The 22,828-nt window shown below is 43.8% G+C and overlaps 1 protein-coding gene across 3 annotated transcripts; it reads left to right on the top strand.

The window, feature by feature from the left end:
• The first annotated feature begins 1,951 nt into the window (after positions 1-1,951).
• On the top strand, positions 1,952-21,389 carry TBC1D9B (TBC1 domain family member 9B). 3 transcript variants are annotated; one of them, XM_021552156.3, is made up of 22 exons: positions 1,952-2,161; positions 4,332-4,442; positions 4,699-4,817; positions 5,829-6,057; positions 6,717-6,975; positions 7,631-7,838; positions 7,971-8,183; positions 8,340-8,501; positions 9,082-9,232; positions 9,589-9,803; positions 10,536-10,653; positions 11,375-11,660; positions 12,320-12,449; positions 13,619-13,717; positions 14,400-14,468; positions 15,242-15,482; positions 15,770-15,835; positions 15,984-16,055; positions 16,489-16,521; positions 17,555-17,602; positions 18,052-18,158; positions 18,946-21,389. In XM_021552156.3, the coding sequence occupies exons 1-22, from the start codon at positions 2,044-2,046 to the stop codon at positions 19,636-19,638; spliced, it is 3,747 nt and encodes a 1,248-aa protein (XP_021407831.2). In that variant the 5' UTR covers positions 1,952-2,043; the 3' UTR covers positions 19,639-21,389. The 3 variants fall into 3 exon arrangements, with proteins under 3 accessions (XP_021407831.2, XP_021407830.2, XP_021407832.2); XM_021552155.3 differs by having other exon boundaries at positions 16,471-16,521; XM_021552157.3 differs by lacking the exon at positions 16,489-16,521.
• The last annotated feature ends 1,439 nt before the right edge of the window (positions 21,390-22,828 follow it).

Genomic DNA, 22,828 nt, shown 5'->3' with positions numbered 1-22,828 from the left:
GGTGCTACATGAACGAGAGGCCTTCCCTGTGCCACCACATCAGCAGGCAGACTGTCCCCACCCTGTATGTCTAGGCTTAACTGCCAGCACTGGTAAGGTCTGTTGTACTACTCCTATAATGGGGAATAACCATTTGGAGAAAAAGGAGTGATTGCATCGCTCTTGTGCTTGTCCCATCAGCCCTGCTGCAGTTTGCAAGTAGATGTTAAATACTAAAAGCTTCTCTGGATGACCGTGCCTGTCCAGGACCACCTGCTCAAGGCCATGGCTAACTATGCACTGACTCCACCAAAACAGCTTCATTTTATCTCAGCAGAGAGGGGACCCCCGGCCTTTGGGCACAGGAGACTGCAGCAAACAACAACAAAAACCCCAATTTGCGTGCGTCTAAAATGAAAAGTGTGCTTGAACTGGCCTGCTGCCAGGTGGGTCACACTGGTGTGACCAGGTAACCTGAACACGCCAGCAGCTGCCAGGGGTCTGGGGACACTGCGGGGACACAGGGATACACAGTGCCCTCCCGACAGCCAGAGCTTTCCAGCCCCTGTGGAAGCGTGGTTTGCCAGCAGCAGAACTTGTTGACATGTTTTGATGTAAGTATAACACTGTATTGTAGTTACGTGGTATATGCCAGTATGTTCATAGTGTATACCGACTAGTTAGGGTTTGCTAATGTACTACATTTCAATAAAAAGCAGTTTAAAAATACGGAGTTTGTGAGTTTGGTGTCTGAAAATATAGGAGAATAAAAGCATCATCCAGTGACTCCAGTCTCTCCAGCATTTCTTATGGATCTGTCTTAGAGGATAGTGTGGAACAACATCATCAATAGATCCATTTTCAGAGAGGATTTTTCCCACTCTGATGTAAATTTTTCTTTTGGCTTATGAATATGCCGGAGACACTAATCCACCTTCTCACAGCTTTTGACACCTTAAAGATGGCACAGAGTGAGCAAGAACATCAGTAGTTAGGCAGGGAAGGATCCTTCAGCATCTTCTCCCAGTGCTCAAAACCCTTCCCACCGGACACCCAGCCTTCAGAAACGGTCCTGCTGCTCCCCAGAAACAGCCATGCCATTGAGGTGAAGGCACAGCCCTGCAGGCTGAGCCAGCTAATATATATTTATATTAGAGTAGTGTACAAGGGCTCCAGCTGGGATTAGGGCACTGCACTAACAAAGATGGATCATCCAGGGTTAAAGGATTTAAAGCCTAAAAAAACCATGGCATTCCTGCCTTCCTGGGAGCTGGGCAGTAAGCACAGAGATGGTAGATGTCAGTGTTTTCTGCTGTTGTAACACTTCCAAAGTTTGCCTGGAGGCTCTCTAAGGGTTATTGAAATAAGAATAGTGGTTCACTAAATTATTGGCATAATAATTTAGTTATTATCAAGGGATGAGAGGGAATTGCATCTCCCACTGTCCTGTGTGCTGCAAAGATCATCCTTGAACTGGACCACAAGCTTTGAGTGGGCTCCAGCGCTGCAAAGCAAGGACTGAAATGAACCAGCTGACAGGAGGGGGATGCCAGGACCCCCACACTGAATTCATGAGGCTGGGATGCTGGGAGAGCATGTTCTTCACAGCAAAAGGGGCAAAATAATTCCCATATTCCCAGAGGGGAGATGGAAGCATCGCCAGACTGACCAGGAGTGCTGGACATGTCTCTGATGTTCTAGTGCTCGACCACCCCCTGCGGTGGATGTTTTTCTAATATCCAACCTAAACACCCTCCTCCCCCTTCCCGACACAACCTCAGGCCGTTCAAGTCAGGTCTTTTCAATGCCACAGTGTGCGGCCGGGAGGCGGAGGAGCTCTGCAGAGCGCGGCGGTGACCCCGGCCGCCCACCGCCGTCCGGACGCGGGGCTCGAACCCGCGACCCCGCGCTGCGTTGGCAGTGAGGGGGCCGCGCCGCCAGGGGGCGCGGCGGCGGCGGGCGCGGCGCGGGCCCCGTGACCCGGCCCGGCCGCTCCCCCGCGCCGCGCCCGCCCCGGCCGGGCCGGCCCAGCCCCGCTCCGCTCCGCTCCGCAGCCCCGCCGCCATGTGGCTGGGCCCCGAGGAGGTGCTGCTGGCCGGCGCGCTGTGGGTCACCGAGCGCGCCAACCCCTTCTTCCTGCTCCAGCGCCGGCGGGGACACGGCAAAGGGGGCGGCCTGACGGGTGAGGCGCGGCGGGGCCGCGGGGAGGCTCCGGCCCGGCGCGGGGCTGGGAGGGCCGGGCGGGGGAGAGGCGCGGCCCGCCGGCTCCTCGCTGTGTGCACCCCGGAGCCCCCGGCCGGGCTGTCGGCGTCAGGCCCGGGGAGGACACAGCTGGTGGGGTGGCTGGAACCGTCCTCTTCTCTTGTCAAAAATGGCTTCTCAGCCCTGCTCGCGTTGCTTTGAATTATTAAGGTGGTTTATTTGCATATTTTGTACGTCTGTGTGCCTCTGCAAGATGCAGAGGATGACAGTAAGCCGTGGTTTATAATTAGTAGCGGTATGGAAGTTGTGCTGTGCATGGGCCGGGGGTGAAGCTGTGTGGGTGCAGCCCAGTGGAAAATACCGCTGAGTGTGGGGGACAGCCGTGTTTGTGGCATAAACTGCTAAAATAACATGACTTTCACCCAAGCACAGTGTTAACTACAGCAAATCCCCTCACTTTTAAAAACCCCATTTATGTGCAGAATGCTTTCAATTATGTGAACTACAAAGATGTGAATTTTATTCTTGTCGATTACACGTAGCAACTGTCACGTATTAACCCTTTTACACAAACTAATTACAGGAGTGGTGCAGCTGATAAACATCATTAGCATATTTCATCTTTTCACAGTGTACAAAATTAATTTGAACTGTTCTGATTGATGTCACCCAATTTGTGCAGTTTTGCATATAGGCCTATACTTGTGTTCTACAATTTCCTAGTTTTTTCCAAAAAGAAACAACGCCTGGTGCTATTCTGGTAACATTTAAACTGGTGTGTTCCCGATGGGTTGAAGCTTTGAGTTGTGTTTACTTTTTGAGGTAGTGTGGCTCAGTGAGAGTCATCTTCAGAGCTTCTGCAGGTTAAAAGCCTCATGTCCTTAAGGAGCTGTGCAGCTGCACAGTGACATCTCAAGAGTTAGAGTGGGATGTTCAGCTCAGCTGGAAAGCTTTTGAGTTGCTGTCAGGCTCAAGTTATTAAATATCTCGTTACCAGTCTGCTTGTCAATATTTGACACATTCAGTATTGTCATAGGATGGATTCAGAATTAACTTTTAATCCATATCCTGCCTAAAACTCACAAGAAACCCAGAGGCCAAACAGATCCTGCTGTGCTGGTTATGTACATGTTTCGCTTACATTTGTCACATGGGCTTGCTGTGGGTGATGTTTCACTGCAAGGACAATCAGTGGTATATTCTTAATTTGTTAATTGCTACATAGGTAGCCAGGAGAGATAAGGGAGAGGAAGTGGCATGCTTCTTCTTGATAAGGAATGAGATATGGATGAGTACCCAAACCATGAGAGCTGGGAATTGAAACTGGACCCCCCACAATGTCAGAGCCCAAGGGGCAGCCATGCTCCCTCTCCAAGTTCTAATACAAGAAAACTTTTAATCATGAGTGCGTTGCAAAGTTAATTTGCATTAAAGATGCTCATAATGCATTGTCTATAATAACAAAGCAAATCATCATCTTCTATATCTGTTTTATCTAATTGAAATAAAGACTTTGAACTAAATTGATTTGCTTTGCAAAGTCTGGTTCATCAACATTTACTCTGGAAGTGTCTCTTATTTGACATCATATAAAAATATTTTGACTTCTGTATTACCAAGTTTTGAGTCGCTGACATCTTTTTTTTAATCAAAGTACTTCTGGGAACATCCTTGAAACCTGTGAGCACCCATTTTTCTAGATCTACCTGATTCCATTTGGACAAGTTACCTACTTTTGGCATTGGTGATTCTGAAAAATACAGCGTTGATGACTCTTGTGTCTTTTAGCATGGTAGGCTTAAAAATCACTATTAGAAGCAAAAACCCCACAGAGGAAAACACATTTCACTTTCATTAGGAAATACTTCTATGAAGGCGTGGGATTGTAATGAAGCTTAGTAGGCAATTAATTTCCATCTAAACTTCGTCCATTGCCAGTGGGACAGGCTGCAGTTGGTTTTTAGGGAATTTACCTCCAGTGACTGGATGTGTATCTCTTTTTTCTGAACCAAATGCCACAGCTCTTCATCACAACTGTTCACAGGCTGTGAACATCAGCGTTTTCTGCAGTGTTCATCCTGTGTTTTTGCTTAACCCAGTTCTTTGTTTTGGTATTACACTGCTGTAATTTCTGACTCTTTGTTTCCTAGGTCTCCTTGTGGGAACTCTAGACGTGGTTTTGGATTCCAGTGCCCGAGTTGCCCCATACCGGATTTTGCACCAGACTCAGGACTCTCAAGTGTACTGGGCAGTGGCCTGTGGTATGTGACTCTTGTTGGGGATTGGATTTGAGTTATTCTCTTGTCTTTTTGGTTCAGATGACCAGTTATCTCACATAAGAGTATCCTATGGCTGCTCAGGACACTTCTTAAGAGCTTCCTATGGTGTAGTGGAAGATTGCAGAAATGACAAAATTCAGTGGAGTTTAAACCGTAATTAAGAAACTTAAAGGAATAAAAAACCTTGTTCTAATATTTTTTTCTTTGCTCTTGTCATCATCTTTCTCCCTTCAATAAGGATCATCTCGTAAAGAGATCACAAAGCACTGGGAATGGCTGGAGAATAACTTACTGCAGACTCTGTCCATCTTTGACAATGAAGAAGATATCACCACCTTTGTCAAGGGCAAGATTCATGTAAGTGACATGTTTCCCTGAAGGACTTCCAGATTCTGAGAAAGAACAGGGAGATAAACGGTTGTAAGAATTTTTTATCCTTTTCAGTCATACGTAGGTATGAAGGTATTGTAGAATGCATCCAGCATTGTCAACATCAAGTCACAGTCAGAGCAAATACTGAACAAATGTATTTGAAGGAGAAGGGTTAAGAGCAGTGGATCCCAAGGAACAGCCTGCTGAGGATGTTCCTACTAATCCAAATGTAATACCTCTTTAAAATCATTGCCAGTTATGCCTTTGATGCAGGGAAGATGGTTTAACAAGGGTTCATCTAACAACAAATGGAAGAGAGAGAATCCTAGTTTGCAAGCAATGTATTTGCCCTGCCAGTGGTCTGAAAGGCACCTAGGTTGTAATGGAATGACACCCCAAATTCCACTGACTTTGGAGTCAGGTGTCTGCTGGTTTTGCAGTTAACACACTTCAGATTCCCAGCCCACAAACCCTCCAGAACAGAAACTTAAAAATACAGTTCTTTCTTGAACTCCAGGAAATTGCATCTTTTTCAGCTCTCCTGCCAGATTCTTAGTATTTTCCATGTGTATCTGTACATGAGAGAGATTGTGGTCATTTGATTTTCCTTCTGGCCAATCAAGACATGACAGATTGCAGAGTTCTGCCCTTCCTGGCAGATGATCTTCTTCCAGTTGAAGAAGCATGTGTGCAAGTGAAAAGAGGCTTCAGTTCTCCTGCAGGGTGTTCCAAGTGTTCCCAGGCCAGCCATGAGGAACTCAGTCAAACATTAAACATGAGTGCTTGTGGCATGTGTTCAGGAGTTGATCCCAGACTCCCACAGTATGTGATTGCCCTTTCTGCATGTCTTTGCTGTTTCTGACATGACAGGATAAGTGCTGTGTCCTGTTCCTTTGTGTCTTCTGGATTGCTGCTGTGACCCTTTGCTTTGTACATTATTTCTGTCAGCAGGTACCTTCACTTCTGTTTCTCCTCTCTCCTCCCAAATCCTTTCAGGGCATTATTGCTGAGGAGAACAAGAATGAGCAGCCCCAGAGTGAAGAGGATCCAGGTAAATTCAAAGAGGCTGAACTGAAGATGCGGAAGCAGTTTGGGATGCCTGAGGTGGAGAAGTTGGTCAATTACTATTCCTGCAGCTATTGGAAGGGACGTGTCCCCAGGCAGGGCTGGCTGTACCTCACTGTCAACCACCTCTGTTTCTACTCCTTCCTGCTGGGCAAAGAGGGTGAGTTATGAGCCTACAAGTTGTGTTTCCATCATTTCCGATGATCTTTTTGATGCAGTTGATCTTTTGTGTGGACTCCTTTTTAAGCTGACAGGTTTTTTTTCCTTTTAGGAATCCTTGAGCTCTGTCTGGCTCAGCACATAAATCAGTTCTTGCTCTCATAGGCACTTCAGTGCTGTTTAGACTGAATGCCTGAGTCATTTTTTAAAACATTTCCCAAGTTGTACATCTGTTTTACTCAATCTGGATTACTTTTTACAAGTTAGACTGGGTTAGAGAACCAAGCAGTATTTTTACCTTCATGAGTTTTATCTGGAACCCCTGCCAGGACCCAGTATTTACAAAGCCTGAACTCCTGAGTCCAGTGCTAATTTGCTGGAAAGAAAGAATGAAAACTTGAGTAATTGTAGTTGAAAGTATTTATTGGATGGGAGATAGTCCTTTTGGAACTGCATTATTTCTAGTCTAGTTAATCCCAAAGGTTAATTCCAAGTATTTTTGGAGAACCCAATAAAAGCATGAAGAAACAAGCTGTCCATATGTAAGAAGGGGGAAAAATGCTGCTCTGCTGAGAGCTTGCAGGCTGCTTGACCTTCATTTCTGTTTGGTTATTCTTTGCCTAAATTCTGATAATAGTACTTTTTAATTCTTTTTCTCAGTTACACTGGTGATCCAGTGGGTGGATGTAACCCAGCTAGAAAAAAATGCTACACTGCTGTTCCCTGAGTGCATTAAAGTAAGCACGAGGGACAGTGAACTCTATTTTTCCATGTTTCTCAACATCAATGAGACATTCAAGCTGATGGAGCAGTTGGCCAACATTGCCATGCGGCAGCTACTGGATAATGAGAGCTTCCTGCAGGACAAGTCTCTCCCAAAGCCCAGAAGGCCTCTTAAGAACATCTCTGCATTAAAAAGGTATTATGTTCCCAGCAGTGAGAAAAGAAGACAGGTAATAGGGGGATTGTAAAAATAAATCTGCATTATTTTGTAGATCCCAGGTGCTACTGGGGTTTTCTTACTCTAGGGTCTGCATCACTTAATTCAGTCATTAGCCTTCTGCTTGTTCTCTCTTTTTCCCCATCCGAAATTGGAGCTGAACTCACACACATTCTCGTGTCTTTCTCATGCATTCCTAGGCGCTGTCAGGAGGAATTTTTGACTAGAAACTGCTAAAATTCATATGTTAAAAAAAAAAAGTGAAGGAAGAAAATTACAGCAGCCCATTTGTCTGAAGTTAAAGATTTATAAAAAGAAATAGATTTGTATTGTAATAAATCCTCCCACTGGGGACTGTTCTCTGCAATTGTAGGATCTGATGTAATATTTCAATTTTGCAGATGCACTTGCATATTTTATTTTGTATTGCAGAACATACCTTGTCAGAGAGGCATGTCTGAAGGCTGAAAGAGGAGTCAGAGGAGGGGTGGCATCTCAGTTAGAGAAAGGAATACTAAGAATACACAGCACAGTCTGAAGGTTGTGATTGGAATGAACATTTGACATTAGTGTTTGAGTGGGGTTTTCAAGTGAGTAAGAAAGCTTCAGGGTAGTACCCTTTACTTTTTCCCAGAGACCTGGATGCTCGAGCCAAAAATGAGTGCTACCGTGCCACTTTCCGATTGCCCAAGGATGAATGCCTGGATGGACATACAGATTGTACTTTGTGGACACCGTTCAACAAGATGCATATTCCTGGCCAGATGTTTGTTTCCAACAATTACATTTGTTTTGCCAGCAGGGCAGAGGAGGCCTGTCATCTCATCATTCCTCTCAGGGAGGTGGGGATTTCTTAACTATATATTAAGACTACAGGGCTCTCGTCTCTTTTGTGTCCTTCTGTGTTTTGTGCTGTGCTTTATGGATAATGGAAAACATGCCAAATCCAAATGGTCCTTGTCTTTGTGTTCTAGGTGACAATAGTTGAGAAGGCAGATAGTTCCAGCGTCTTGCCTAGCCCTCTGTCCATCAGCACTAAAAGTAAAATGACCTTCTTCTTCGCTAATCTGAAAGACCGGGATTTCTTGGTACAGAGGATCTCTGACTTCCTGCAGAGAACACCATCCAAGAAACCCTGCAGCATTGACAGAGAATGGAAGTGGAATGTGGCTGATCCCAGCAGTGAGGTACTAAGGAAATAGCTGGGTGGAAGTTTATCAGCTTTTCAGAGCAATGCTTCTTACAGTGTGTTTGCAGTGCTTGTCACCAGCCAGTGCTGTCTCTGTTAGGCCATGAGCAGAGGAGGGAGCGTGAGCTCAGCCATTTTCTGTTCTCTTGTCCAGGAGGTTCCAGAGCTGCCTTCCAGCAGCCCCCTGGCTGTCAGCCCCACGTCTGCTCTCAGCCATCGACCCATCAGCTTCTGTGCTGGGCAAGTGCCAACAGCCTCGCAGGGACTGCTCAAACTTTTCAGGAGGAATTCTGAGGAGCTCTCTGGCCCCAAAGGGGTAAATAATATTTTTATGTAAGACAATTAACTTTAAATAGTTTGCAGTAGGTTGCTGATTTCCTGACCCGCTCTAGAATGGAAATGCATTTTATCCCTGCTCAGTATCACTGCTGTGTATGTGTCACAGGGGTAATACTGCACAGAGGTAACTTGACTGTCAGCTTACACTCTTTATACTGACGTGCCTGAGATACTTGACCAGAGGCTGAGAAATGAGTGTTACCAGTGTTCTGGGATGTGAATTCATGGCTGTGAAGAACAACTTTTCTTCAGAGCAAGAAAGCAGGGAATTTGTATCTCTGCTTGCTGGTTAATCATCGTGATCCATGGTTCTGTTGGCATTTATGTGGAGATTTGCAAGGTGTAGTTGTAAAGACTTGACTTTAAGCAAGGTCAGAACTGATTCAGAACAGGGTAGATTAGTATATATACACTCTGTTCTTCAGCAGAAAGAAGAGAGGGTTTAAATGTCACAATGTATTTTTCCTGTGAAGTGCAGGCCTAAGTATGCCCATAAAAACATACCAAACATAAAAATACAATAATCTCCTAAAATAGCCATATTTGTTCCTATGAAGGCAAAGGAGAAGATGAAGGAAGAGTCTTGGAATATTCATTTCTTTGAATATGGGCGAGGGATGTGTATGTACCGCACTGCCAAGACAAGGGAGCTGGTACAGAAAGGAATCCCAGAGAATCTCCGTGGAGAGCTGTGGCTCCTTTTCTCAGGTAGGATGTTGGGCTGCATATTTTGGCAGCAGGAATAAACTTTCTACACATCTCAAAGGAAAATATATTAATTTTAGCTAATTTCAGAAGAAATTAGCAGTTAATTTCATCTGAATGATACTTTTGTGGTGGCTTGCTTTATAATCCTAGTAGCTGTTTGGCCTCTTTTGTCTGTGTTTCAGTGTTGCAACCTAAACTCTAACATGATTTAACAATGAGTTTGTTGCTATGTTTTCGCATCCATTTATAGTTCATGAGCTCATGCAGTGCTTCTTGGCTCCCTTATCTCTGAAACTGGAAATAAAATCTGTGTTTCAAAGCACCAGAGGTAAAGCAATGTTTGTTTGTCATTTCAGGGGCTTGGAATGAGATGGTGACTCATCCTGGTTACTACGCAGATCTTGTGGAAAAGTCAATGGGAAGGTACAATCTTGCTACAGAGGAAATTGAGAGAGATCTGCACCGCTCTATGCCAGAACATCCTGCCTTCCAAAACGAATTGGGAATTGCTGCCCTCCGGAGAGTCTTAACAGCTTATGCATTCAGAAATCCAACAATTGGGTACTGTCAGGTAGGAAAGAAGTCATAGACTTGTTAGTCCTACACAGTGACCATGAATGACTTGGACTTTTTCTGCAGTTTTTTGTTCAACTTGAAGCTTTTCCTTTATGCTGTCTATATAGTGGTGAGAAAGTAGGAAAGAAGTTATACTGTATCATGTCTTAAATATCCTTTGAACACAGTATTTAAATAAACTTTTCACAGTGCTGTTAGGTGTAAGGTCAGTCTTTAATCATTTTCCTGCCAGAGCTTTCCATATTTCAGCAAAAACATCTTCTGGTTTCATTAAAAGGAGCAGTTATATCAAATAAGAGGTGTTGCACATGGACAGCCTATTGAAAATGTAGCCATTTGCTGGTTTGTGAAACAATTTGGTGGAAACTCAGGTTATTGCTGTGATGTTACAGGTTCTTGTTACAGTGTTCTGTTATGGCCAAATTCTTACAAAGATTTTTATGAAGACTGACAATATTCTTGTTCACGTTGTTCACTGAAAGTGCATGACAAAAGGTCATCAAACTATTTGCTGCCTCATGAACAGAGGAACTGAAAACAGGAAGAAAAATTGGCTTAAGGTCATCTGTTGACTCAGATACCAGTAGAAGCTGGAAATAGATGTGACTCTTAGTGACAGTTTGCTGTATTCATGCTTTTAAGTTTAGCTAATCTGTAATAGCAGAGTTTTCATGAAGACCTCCATGTTTTTCTCCTGTACCTGTGTGTTTGTTGTGCTGGCTCCCAGGCCATGAACATTGTCACCTCGGTGCTGTTGCTGTACTGCAATGAGGAAGAGGCTTTCTGGCTCCTGGTGGCTTTGTGCGAGAGGATGTTGCCAGATTACTACAACACAAGAGTAGTAGGTGAGTCCTTGTCAGATTCCTGCTGCACTGTGAATTTTCAGCTGCACCAGCATCTCCCAGAAATATTTTGTTTTTCAGAATTAGTTAGATGTGATGCGTTTTAAAGATAATAAAGTGCAACTCTGTTCCATTTAAAGTGGCAGGGGTGTGATGGAGACGTAGGAGGAGGCACTACTGGCCTCCTAGTAGTAGTTCTACCTTGTAGTAACAAGGAAGATGAAGTCACCAAAAATTGGTATCCATATTAGCATAAGAAGAAATATCTAGAAGAACATTACTGGGTTTTAGTTTTCCCCATCTGAATGACGTGGTAAATCTGTGGAACAGGCTCTCAGGGAAGGCTAGTGGAAGCACCACTTCATGGAATTTTTAAGTTGGTTTGTATAAAAGACTATAGTCTGGTGTAAATGTCATAATATCAGTAATCCTCCACCCCTCCATTCAGGCAAATGCACAAATAAATGAAAGGTTTTGTGTTGAGAGGTTGTGTCTGCATACTCTGCAATATAGAAATAGTCTCATTGGTTTTATTGAGGTCAGGGTAAAAAATTAGTGTCTTAATTTTAGTTATGATGTTCAGAGGAAATTTATATGAAAAAATATTATATATATAATTTATATGAAATTTAGTGAACTCATATTGTTTTGTTTAATAATTGGTTAGCTTGGTACATGACACCACCATTTTGAGTTACACCATTGTTTTGTTTGTCTGTTTCAGGTGCATTGGTGGACCAAGGCATTTTTGAAGAATTTACACGAGAGTATCTTCCACAGCTGTCAGAAAAGATGCAGGACCTGGGAGTGATCTCCACCATATCCCTTTCCTGGTTTCTCACTCTCTTCCTGAGTGTGATGCCCTTTGAGAGTGCCGTGGTCATTGTCGACTGTTTTTTCTATGAGGGAATCAAGTTTATCCTGCAGGTGTCATTGGCCATACTGGATGCCAACATGGAGAAATTACTACAGTGCTGTGATGAAGGTGAAGCCATGACTATTTTGGGCAGGTACCATTCGTTGTTCTTATTTATAACAGAATAGTAACAGTGGCCTTTTAGTCATCATCTATTTCTACCAGGTCACAGATAACACTCTAGGATGAAACTTCTGCTCCAGAGAATTTTGCTATTGCTTTCTGCAAGAGCTGAAATTAATTGTTGGCTCAGTTATGGAGGAATCCATACTTCTGGAGCTGTTTTGCATCATAATGAATTCCTGCATCTCAGTTTAAATTTGAATTCTTAAAGGTTATTTATTTGAATTTTGTGTATTAATTCTGCTTTACTATTTAGAACAGATTCTGACAGGACTCACCTTCTAGAAACTTAAAACATTATCAAGCAAATATCTCCCAAGGCTAGTAAATGTAAGATTTTCTTGTTTGAAATGGGAATCTCTTCTATGTGCAGCAAGATCTTCAGCATATGACTAGAAACCTACTTTTAAAAGAGCAAATACCCCCAAAACAGTGTGAAAATCAACTTAACTCCAGTTACATTGAGAGTAGCATTGCAGATTAGATGGGAAAAAATTAAATTCTCCTTTATGTTTAGATTAGTGATACAAAGAAGTTGGGAGTAATGCATCTAGTTTTGGAGAAATGCATTATTTCTTTTTCTGGACACTAATCCTGGAATCTTGCATCTGTTCTCATTTTTGTTCACAGATATTTGGACAATGTAGTTAACAGACAGAGTGTCTCTCCCCCTATTCCCCACTTGCATGCACTGTTGACCAGTGGTGATGACCCCCCACTCGAAATTGACATCTTTGAACTCATCAAAACTTCATATGAGGTAAAGTTTTGACTTGGTATTGTGCCCAAGAGATTTCTTCTCTACTAATATCCCACTTTATACCTTGTGCAGCCAAAATCTGAGCAATGTTCATAGATTGAGATGCTTCAGGAGTGCAGGCTGAAGCCATTGGTCTGCTTGCTTGGTATGAGTAGAACCTGACAGTGTTGGTTGTTGCAGATTACAAAGAGTCTGCCCAACACAAGAGGGACAAAGCAAAGAGTGCAAATAAGAAAAAAGTTACGAACTAGAGATTTCTTCCTGCTTTGTCAAAAAAGTCTCTATGATTAATTCTATTTGAGGAATTTCAGTGCTAAGGAGTTAAGAAGGGAAAGGATTGTGAAGTACTCTGCAGAAGCATGGAAGAATCACAATTCACATGCATAGGAATCCTGTTCTGTGAACTACATTATAGTAATAAGAAGGTGACCCCAGAATGCCAGAACCCCATATGCCAATGCACTGATAGAGTGTGTTCCTTACAATTCATACTGAGAACAAACTCATAAGAAATTTGATTCTGAATGATGGAAAGAACACAAATGAAAGAACTGATGTTTGGCAGTTCTTCTTTGCTATTCTCTGCTAAATGTGGGATCCTTTCCCTCTTTTTCTCATTTTTCACCCATCCCTTCTGGCTGTTTACAGTCAGGCAGCTGTCATTTTCCTGGGTGTTTTGTGTACTTCTTCAAATCTGACATCTCTGTCTGTTCTTGGCTTCTTTTTATAAAAGGGTGTCACTGAATTAGATTACTTGTCTGACCTAGTCCATAGAAAAGCTTCTTGACTGTGGAGTTTCTGGCTGAATCTCATGGGTGTCCTAGAGGAAAAAAATGACAGGGCTGGAAGGAATGACAATCTGTCTGTTCTCTTACCTCTGCCACAGTACAGGGCCTCTATTTCTGTCAGTCCTGACAGATCCTTTTTCAACTTTTCTGTAGAGACCTCTGATGCTGCATTTCCCATGAACTCTGAATTGCTCCTCTTGCAAGACAGGAGTGAGTAAGGAATAGAGCTCAAGTGTTTTTTAATCTTCCTGCTCGTAAAAGGCTTCTAGTGGGTTTAGGTCATCTCTGAGGGGATAGTACACTTGTTAAAGTGTGTAATTGAAGATGTGTTGTTCTCTCTTCAGGAGATGATGTTGACCTGATCTGCTTCCTTTCTTGTAGAAATTTGGCAATCTGAAGGCAGATGACATTGAACAAATGCGTTTCAAGCAAAGGCTGAAAGTGATCCAGTCTCTGGAGGATACAGCCAAGAAGAGTGTGGTATGTGACTCCCAGATTGAATGAGTTACCAAATGGCACTTTCACGGAAAGTGTTTTGCTGTGAGCATTGAGAAACTTTGTGCTGTAGCAGATCAAATTTTAAGTGACTGAAAGAATGATTGAATGAGATGTTTGGCATGGAGGGAGATAAAAACCACCTGTAGTCTTTGACAAAGCCCCCCATGCCTAGTGCTGTCTGTTTTACTGCTTGCCTGGAATCTTTGAGAAAAACTGGCTAGTAGATAATTATTTTACTGCCATTTAGAGACTCCAGTAGGGAATTTTGCTGAAGGGTTCATGGCCAAAGGGGAGTGTCCATATCTATAGCCATTATCTCCCATGTCCTAGGTGGAGATTCTCATCAGGGTGTTTCAGTGTTGCTCTTTAATGCATCCAAGTCAAACATCTGAAGATAAAAACAAGAGGAAGGGGTGTCACGATCTGCTCAGCCAGGTCTGCACAAACAGGAAATAAGCACAGTAAACTACTGAAAATGTCAGCATTTTCTGCTTGACTGCAGACTGTTTTCTGGGGTATTAGAATGGTGATGTTTTTCATCCCATTCTGTGTGATATCTCCTTGCACTTGTTCTCTTCTGAGTTACACAGATTTTTCAGTGAGTTGTATTTGATTTTTCTACTTTTGAAATAAATTGATCACTCTGTTTTATCTGTAACTACAGGTTCGAGCTGTGTCTGGTGACATTGGTTTCTCTATGGAAGAATTAGAAGAGCTGTATGTGGTGTTCAAGGTAAGAAGCCTCCCTTGAGGGTGAGGAAGAAATATTGTCACACACAGTACAAACAGCAAAGTAAGTTGAATGGGAAGCAATGACTGCTTTAATTCATAATGTGACCTATCAGAAACTGATGTGGCATTCTGTTACACATGGTGCCAGTAGGACTGGCCCTGTTACTATCTGATGAATTATTTTAATTTTTTCCCCCAAAGGTGGCCAAACCACCTTCACAGTATTAGAATGATACTCAGAAAGAAACTGTAGAGTCAATGGAAGAGAATGTAACATAGCCCTGAGAATGGGGAACTAGGACTGACTGTACCTCAGTTTTTATGCTCAAGTTTCCCATTAACCTCATCTGTAATTCTGATGAAGTTACTTAAGGGCTTTGCCTCTATTTGTCAGCATATATATTTTTTAAAGAATGGTATTACCCAACTGCACTTACCAAAGTCAGTTGTGTTCTGCTGTAGACTCAGAAAGAGAGGTTTAGTTCTAAAACCTGCATGTTCCCTTTGCAATAAAGCCTGAGTGACATTTTGTCCAAACCTGGAATCATGTTTTGTGTTTTTAACTTTAAATAATTCCTTGTGTTTTTCCTGAAATCTGTGTCTCTTCCTTCATTTCATATTATTTTGTAGTGAAGTAACACTAGGAATCACAAGGCAGATAATGTGTTTCCTGAAATGTCTGTTCTTTGCTTCCTCAATGCTATTGTTGAGCTGTGACAGTCTCCACTCCTGTGGAGCAGCATCATCTGCCCTGTTAATCCTTTCCCTCCAAAGGCCAAGTACCTGATGAGCTGTTACTGGGGGAACAACCGTGCGGCCGCTGCCCGCCGGGACCAGAGCTTGCCCTACCTGGAGCAGTATCGCATAGACATGGAGCAGTTCAAGGAGCTGTTCATCAGCCTCACCCCCTGGGCCTGTGGGGCACACACCCCTGTGCTGGCAGGGCGGCTCTTCCGCCTCCTGGATGAGAACAGGGATTCTCTCATCAACTTCAAGGAGTTCGTGACAGGAATGAGTAAGCGGTGTTTTTGGAGAAAATGGAATGCTGCAAAAAATGTGTCTGTCCTTTTCCAGGAAGAGAACTGAAAGGAGATAATGGTGTGTTCACTGGCATGAGAGGGGGGTGGCAGGAAGCCTCAAGCTGGACAAAATGCACCTTTTTGGTGTGGATTTCATTGTTGATTCTGCACTGGACTTTGAGCAGTCATTGTATGGGAATTCATCCTTGTTTGAACCTGTGAGCAGAGGGTTATTCTTTATCATTGAAGTGCTATTTTTCTTAACCTTTTCTTTTCTTTCCAGGTGGGATGTACCATGGTGACCTCACTGAAAAACTCAAAGTACTGTACAAACTGCACCTCCCTCCTGGTGAGTGACTGCTTCTGTGTACTGCTGCTGTTGAACACAGGCTGCTCTGATATCAATTGACATGGGGTGCCTCAGGAGTTTTGCTAATGAAGTGGGTCATACTGCTGTTCAATTAGAGATTTTAACATTTGTTTCTCTGTGAATACAGCTCTGAATCCAGAGGAGACCGAGTCTGCTTTGGAGGCCACAAGTTATTTCACAGAGGATGTGACAACAGAAGGTAATGCAACACTGCTGCCTTTACCTCTCAGTTAGGCAGGAGTTGCAACATAGATCCGTGTGCTCTGAACAATGATTTTGTGCAAGACATGGTCTCGTGCTGGCATGTGTTAGGATTGCCAGTGTGTTTGAGTTCACTGTCTTTGTTGCATGATAGGGAAGAAGTTTGGAGCTAAAACTCCTCAATGTCCATTCCATGCAGAATACAGCATTCTCTGAAGCATGGGCACAGACTGCTGAGGAGGAGCAGTGTGCTTTTACCAGCCCCTGTCTCCCACCATGATTTAGGTTTTTCATGTGGGTCTCATTGTCTCTCTTCTTGTTTTTGTTTCCTTCTCTGTGTCTGTCTATGTCTGACCTTTTCTTCTGTTTTATCTGGGATATTGTCCCCTCAACCCTTTTTTCTGCTGCTCAAGTATCTCCTGTTGTCTCAGAGCTGGATATCTGCCTGCACTGTGAGTCTCAAGGTCAGTCCATGGATTGTGTGCATGCATTGAGCATGGCTGTGGTGCTGATACCACCTACCAGCCCAGTGTGCTGATGTAAATACTCTGAAATTATTGCTGCTGCTGCTCCTCACTCATGACACTCTCACTATTAATAAAGTGCTATAAGTAATTAAATATCTTTCAGTATATTCTGCCTATTGAGTTTCAGCCTTGGTTAAGATAGGTTTTGTCTAGCTTCTTTCAGTGGAGTTCATCTCATCCTAGAAACTGGTGGTCAAAAAGATGCTCAGGAACAGTGGAGGGTGCTAGACTTGCTGGCCTGGGGAGGTGATCCCTGTGCCTCCACAGACTTCCAGTTTAAAGGAATAAGGATGCATGCCACTGGATTGCTGAAATGTCAGTAGACAAGTGTACTGCATTTCTTAAAATACAATATTAGGGATTGTCAGCTAGGAGGTCAAAGTATGCCAATCATACTAAACATTTACCAAATACAATGATATCCCAAAATAATCTAAGAACAAGAGGTAATTCTGGAGTTTGGTGCTAGGTGGCTGATTTAACAGTCTGACTTGAAGCAAGACTTCCTATTTGCTCTAGTGACAATGTAGGGAATCAGAAGTGAAGTTCATGAAGTTAGACTGCAGATTGCTCCCAAAATGTCAGTTCAGGCAGTGAATAATGAGGAGTGTAGGCATTAGTCACATATGTGCTCAGTAGTGGTTTGGGTTTTTTGCATTCATTATCTTGCTTTGGATGACTGAACATCCTTGTCTTTAAGCTATCACACTTCTATCTTCCATATCTGTGTTTTCACGCTTTCTTTTAAGATCTCTGCCCTCTGCCTCAGCTCTTCAATCCACTTTTTGAATATAGCTCTTTATCTGTTCTGTTCAATCCTCTAACCATGATTATGGGAGCATGAGATCTAAGTTCTATTAAATGTACTCTTGTATAATTTGAATTTGTATATTGAGTTGTCTTAAGTTCTTTGTGTGTTGTATTACTGAAAATCAGCTAATAATTATTTTGTAATTCCATAATTCTTTAGAAACCCAAGAAGATAAAGGAAAAAGAAATGAGAATGGCCCAGAAAAAGGTAATTTCATCATCAATAGACCACATTCTAATCTCATCTCTCTCATATTATGACCTGTTCGTTGTCTCATGCTGGTCAAGGAGACCTTGCAAAGTGTCCCTTGTGGACAGAGGTAAAGCAGGAGGTGAGCTGGGAAATAAGCATCCCTTTTGCTTTACTGCTCCAGCTCTTTTACATACCAAGATCATAGCATTTGTAAATCATATTGGGTAAGTTGTCAACTCACAGAGTTCATCTGTGGCAAGTCAGGCTGATGCACCACTGTTACATTTTTTGCTCTATTGAGCTGCATCAGTTAAAACAGCAGAAAACAATGCAGCCTTCCTGGTAGATGCTTTCCTGGGCTGTCAATAACACCTTCTTGAAGCCTGAGTTTTGTTGGCTAAGCATTCACTTTTTAAGTGTGAAACCATATACCACCTGACTAGTGGCTTGTTCTTGCCTTGCAGAGGAGAAAGGTACCAGTCCACAGGACTACAGATACTACCTAAGAATGTGGGCCAAGGAAAAAGAGAACAAGAAAGAAACTATTAAAGATCTCCCCAAAATGAGCCAGGTAAGAAAGGAGTATGAAGGTTTCCAGTTGGATCATTGGCAGCTTAATGGAATTCTGCAGTATATGCAGCCATTGTGGCAATATGTTCAATCCTTGTCCACAGCTTTCCCTGCTGTTCTGGTCTGGTGAGCTTTAGAACCTCTAATTCCAGACATTTCCAATGAATTCTGCAGCAGGTATGGAAAAACTGCTTTGTATCAACCAGTCAAATGTAATGGATTCACTCAGCCTCACAGACCAGTTTTTCCTGTAAGAACTGCACTCTGTTTTCCCTCCAGAGCAAGATATTTCAAATGTTCCATCAGTCACAGAAACTTGTTCAGATTTTTTGGTTTTGCATTGCTTTGAGTTACAGCTGCTTGGTGGAGAGTAAAGAATGTGGTTACAGAAGAGAGAATCAGATGACTGGTGTGATCTTTCCTGTCTCTGATTTCCTTGATGGGTGCTACTTAAACCAGTTCAAAAATGCTTAAAAGCTGACCACAGAAGAGTAGCAGAATAGAAGTAAAACTTCAGGTTTTCTTAGCATTAGTAAATATGTGACTACTCTGTTCATCTGTCAGCAGAAAACCCACCACTATTAAATAGCTAGCTGTGTCTCAATTTAGCCACAACAGAGAGGGGGGGAGTTAGTCTGTGTCAGACTATTCTGAATCAGTGCAATAGTTGCCACTTGGAAGGGAGGCAAATAAGCAATGAGTCATTTGAGATGGTGCCTGTTGCTTCATCTGCCACTGACAACATTTTTCAGTTTGATACATGATTATTTGGTCTTTGTCTTTTAAAGGAACAGTTCATTGAGTTATGCAAGACCCTTTACAACATGTTCAGTGAGGACCCTGTAGAGCAGGAACTGTACCATGCCATCGCCACTGTGGCCAGTCTACTGCTGAGGATTGGGGAAGTTGGAAAAAAATTCTCCAACAGGCCCACAAGGAAGTCTGAGGACTGCAAAGCAAACAGTACCCAAGATCCTGTGAGTGAAGAGGAGTCACCAACATCTGAACAGAGTCAGAATTCAGCAGTGGAGCAGCAGCCCCAAGCTGACCATGAGGACAAAGCCAGCGTTGATGCTCAGCCTGAAAAAACCCAGCAGGAAAACCAAACTCTAGGAGATGGCTCAGGGGAAGGACAAGGCTCTCCTTTACAGCTGCTATCAGATGATGAAACCAAAGATGATATGTCCATGTCTTCCTACTCCATGGTCAGCACGGGCTCCCTGCAGTGCGAAGACATCGCGGATGACACGGTGCTGGTGGGCTGTGAGGGCAGCAGTGCAGCTGCCAGGTATGGCAGCACCATTGACACTGACTGGTCCATCTCCTTCGAGCAGATCTTGGCCTCCATGCTGACAGAAACAGCCCTTGTAAACTACTTTGAGAAAAAAGTCAACATTCTTCAAAAGATCAAGGATCAGAAGAAGGTTGAGAGGCAGTTCAGTTCATCCAGTGACTATGAACTTTCCTCTGTGTCAGGGTGAACTCAAGAAAACAGGAGTTGTCCTTGGGAGATAAAATAGGAAGATAGTGTGGCAGATGGCAGGATGGTTTGGTATTTTCTGTTTGGGGTTTTTTTTTTTTTGGTTTATTCAGAGACCGGTAACTACACAATTACAATAGAATCCAGTGGATAAGGGGCTCCTGACAGTGACTGTGTAGGTGTTTCTTTGGTTACTCTGGCTGAGAGAATTAGATTTACATTCTTGAGAGCCATTAGAACCTAATAGCCCGTGACATATAGAATTACCACCATAAATTATGCATGTCTGCCTTTTGCTATCTTTTATTTCAATGAAGTTTTATTTCAGGCAGTAACTGCTCCTTGCCTGCCCTTGTTTGCTGTAAGTTCCTGGGTAACTTGCACAGCAGATGCAGCCTGGCTTGAAACCATGTTCACCTCTGGCTGCCAGTCCAAGAGCTAGTGCAGTGTAGTCAAGTGCTGTAGGACTCTGACCTATAAATAATCTTGTACGTTCCTGTAAGCTGTTTTGTGACTCAGCAGCTATAAAGCAAATGTGCCCACTGCTCCCAGCACTCTTAAGACCTAAACACAGACCTGCAGGTTTCTTTCACATGTGATTTGGCATTTTCATAGTGTACGATCACTTACTTGCTCCTTCACAATTCAGGAATTTTCAGGCAAGCCTGATTTTCTAGCATTTGCTTTTCTGTTTCTTTGAAAGCTATTGTTTTTAGTTTGTCTGGGAAGCCACAAGCTGCTTGACTTCAGTGCAGAAATGATACTGAGTCAATCACTGGGCCATGATGGTTATAATGAGGGAATAAGTTCCTAAAATAGAAGTCAGTGAATCAGCCTCAGCATTCCAGGGGAGTCTGGACTGGAGCATTCCACTGGTCTGCTGGACTTTCCCTGATGATACATTCACTATTTAGAGTTGATTCCCTGTTTTTCCTAGCTAGTGATGGGTCCCCTAAGGGGGACTTCTTAGGAGGAGGACCTTAGGGGCCCTTTAGGAGGACTTCCAAAGCATAATCTGATCAGTCAGCCCTCACAAATGCTTGGGGCAGAAATTGTGCAGGATCACTGTGCCACCCACTGCTGCTCAATGTTCTTTCTTGAGAGTTCAGCAATGGACATGCTCGTAGAAACTACTGCACATCCATGGGCATTTGACCTAAAGGGGAAGAATACAGAGCAGGGTGGCTGCCATCAGCCCCTTACGGGAACAGCAGAGCTCATTTCAGTTAGAGACAAAGTAACTGGGAGACTTAGTGAGTGATCTTGAAATTAAACCCAGAGGAAACTATGAGTAGCAGGGTGGGTTCTCCAAGGGAGGACAAGTAATGCTGTTACTACAGATAAACTCATCTCAGCAGGGAAGCAGTGCCCTTGCCAGGGGCAGGGCCAGAGTCCTGCTGCTCGGCCAGAGCAGACCCTGCACTGAAGGCAAGGTTTGATCCAGCTTTTGACTGGCACTTGGGATCTAAAGGTAGGAAGGACACATGTGGATGTTCCTATTTGACACTACTTGGTGTGCTACTCAGTGTTAATTCATCCTCATGACATTTTTGGTCTGTATTCACAGCTGGTACATACTTCTTATTTCTCTGCCTCCTCTGTCCCATATCTCTGGAGAGCAGCCATTAGTAAAACTGCTTTTACTAATTATTCAATAATTTATTGTATTTTTTTTAAAGTACAAATAATACATGTGGATTTTACAGTGTCTGTCTTACCTGTCATGTATTCAATAAATGAATCAGAATCCTATAGGCTATTTGGCTGTCTTTTATTTCTCTCTGAGCTCGTGGAATATTGCTGGTTCTTTACCCAGTTATCAGAAGGAATGTGTCACCAAAACTGTGGGGGTAAAAAAAAAACCCTCCAACAATATTTTTAGTGTTAGATAATCAAGGCATTATATTATTCTGTCCAGGGTGTGCAAATAATTTCATCAACACATAGCCCAGGTGTTCAGAGAAAATCCTTCCATGACATACAGCTCTTAAATAGATTTTTCAGAAACTTATACAATCAAAACCCATAGAAATTAATTTGTTCATTGGTCCCAAGTTACACAGTTTTTAGTATTTGGTTTTTTCTGGTTATGGAGCTCTCCACATTCCTTGGTTCTCCTACCGGTCTTTTCCGGAGCAGGTGTTGCTGACCATGCCAGGGGTGATGTTTGGAGTCGATGGTCGTTAATGGTCATTACCTTCTGTGCTACTCCCAGTCTGCTGAGGTGTTACCTCATCACGTCTTGAGTGATGAAACAATCCTTTGAAAAGAAACCTAAAATTCCTTTCCCCCGGAGCAAAGGCAACGATAAAGATATACTAAAAAGATATATGTCTAAAGATACAGAAAAAAATTTAAACTTGGTATATTTTCCAACAAGTGGACTTGGTGTGACTGCACTCTGACTTTTCTTTCCTTCCATTTTTCTTTCATTATTTCTTTTTTATTTTTTTTTGTTCATATTGTATTTTTTCTCTTTTCTCCTTTTTCTTTCCTTTGTCTCTGCCCGGTGTCGCTGCCCCATGTCGCCGCTACCATGCTGGTGTCACTGCCCGGTGTCACTGCCCGGTGTCGCTGTCTCTGCCCGGTGTCTCTGCCCGGTGTCTCTGCCCGGTGTCGCTGCCCGGTGTCACTGCCCGGTGTCTCTGCCCGGTGTCGCTGCCCGGTGTCGCTGCCCGGTGTCGCTGCCCGGTGCCGGTGTCTCTGCCCGGTGTCTCTGTGCGGTGTCACTGCCCGGTGCCGGTGTCGCTGCCCGGTGTCTCTGCCCGGTGTCGCTGCCCGGTGTCGCTGCCCGGTGCCGGTGTCTCTGCCCGGTGTCTCTGCCCGGTGTCTCTGTCCGGTGTCGCTGCCCGGTGTCGCTGCCTGGTGTCGCTGCCCGGTGTCTCTGCCCGGTGTCGGTGTCGCTGCCCGGTGTCGCTGCCCGGTGTCGCTGCCCGGTGTCGGTGTCGCTGCCCGGTGTCGCTGCCCGGTGCCGGTGTCGCTGCCCGGTGTCGCTGCCCGGTGTCGCTGCCCGGTGTCTCTGCCCGGTGCCAGTGTCACTGCCCGGTGTCTCTGCCCGGTGTCGCTGCCCGGTGCCGGTGTCTCTGCCCGGTGTCGCTGCCCGGTGTCTCTGCCCGGTGCCGGTGTCTCTGCCCGGTGTCGCTGCCCGGTGTCGCTGCCCGGTGCCGGTGTCTCTGCCCGGTGTCTCTGCC

The sequence above is a fragment of the Lonchura striata genome, chromosome 13 (genome assembly GCF_050655825.1).
Source record: "Lonchura striata isolate lonStrDom1 chromosome 13, ASM5065582v1, whole genome shotgun sequence".
Lineage (NCBI taxonomy): Eukaryota > Metazoa > Chordata > Aves > Passeriformes > Estrildidae > Lonchura > Lonchura striata.
The sequence above is the reverse complement of the archived record's forward strand: the minus strand, read 5'-3'. Positions and strand labels throughout refer to the sequence as shown.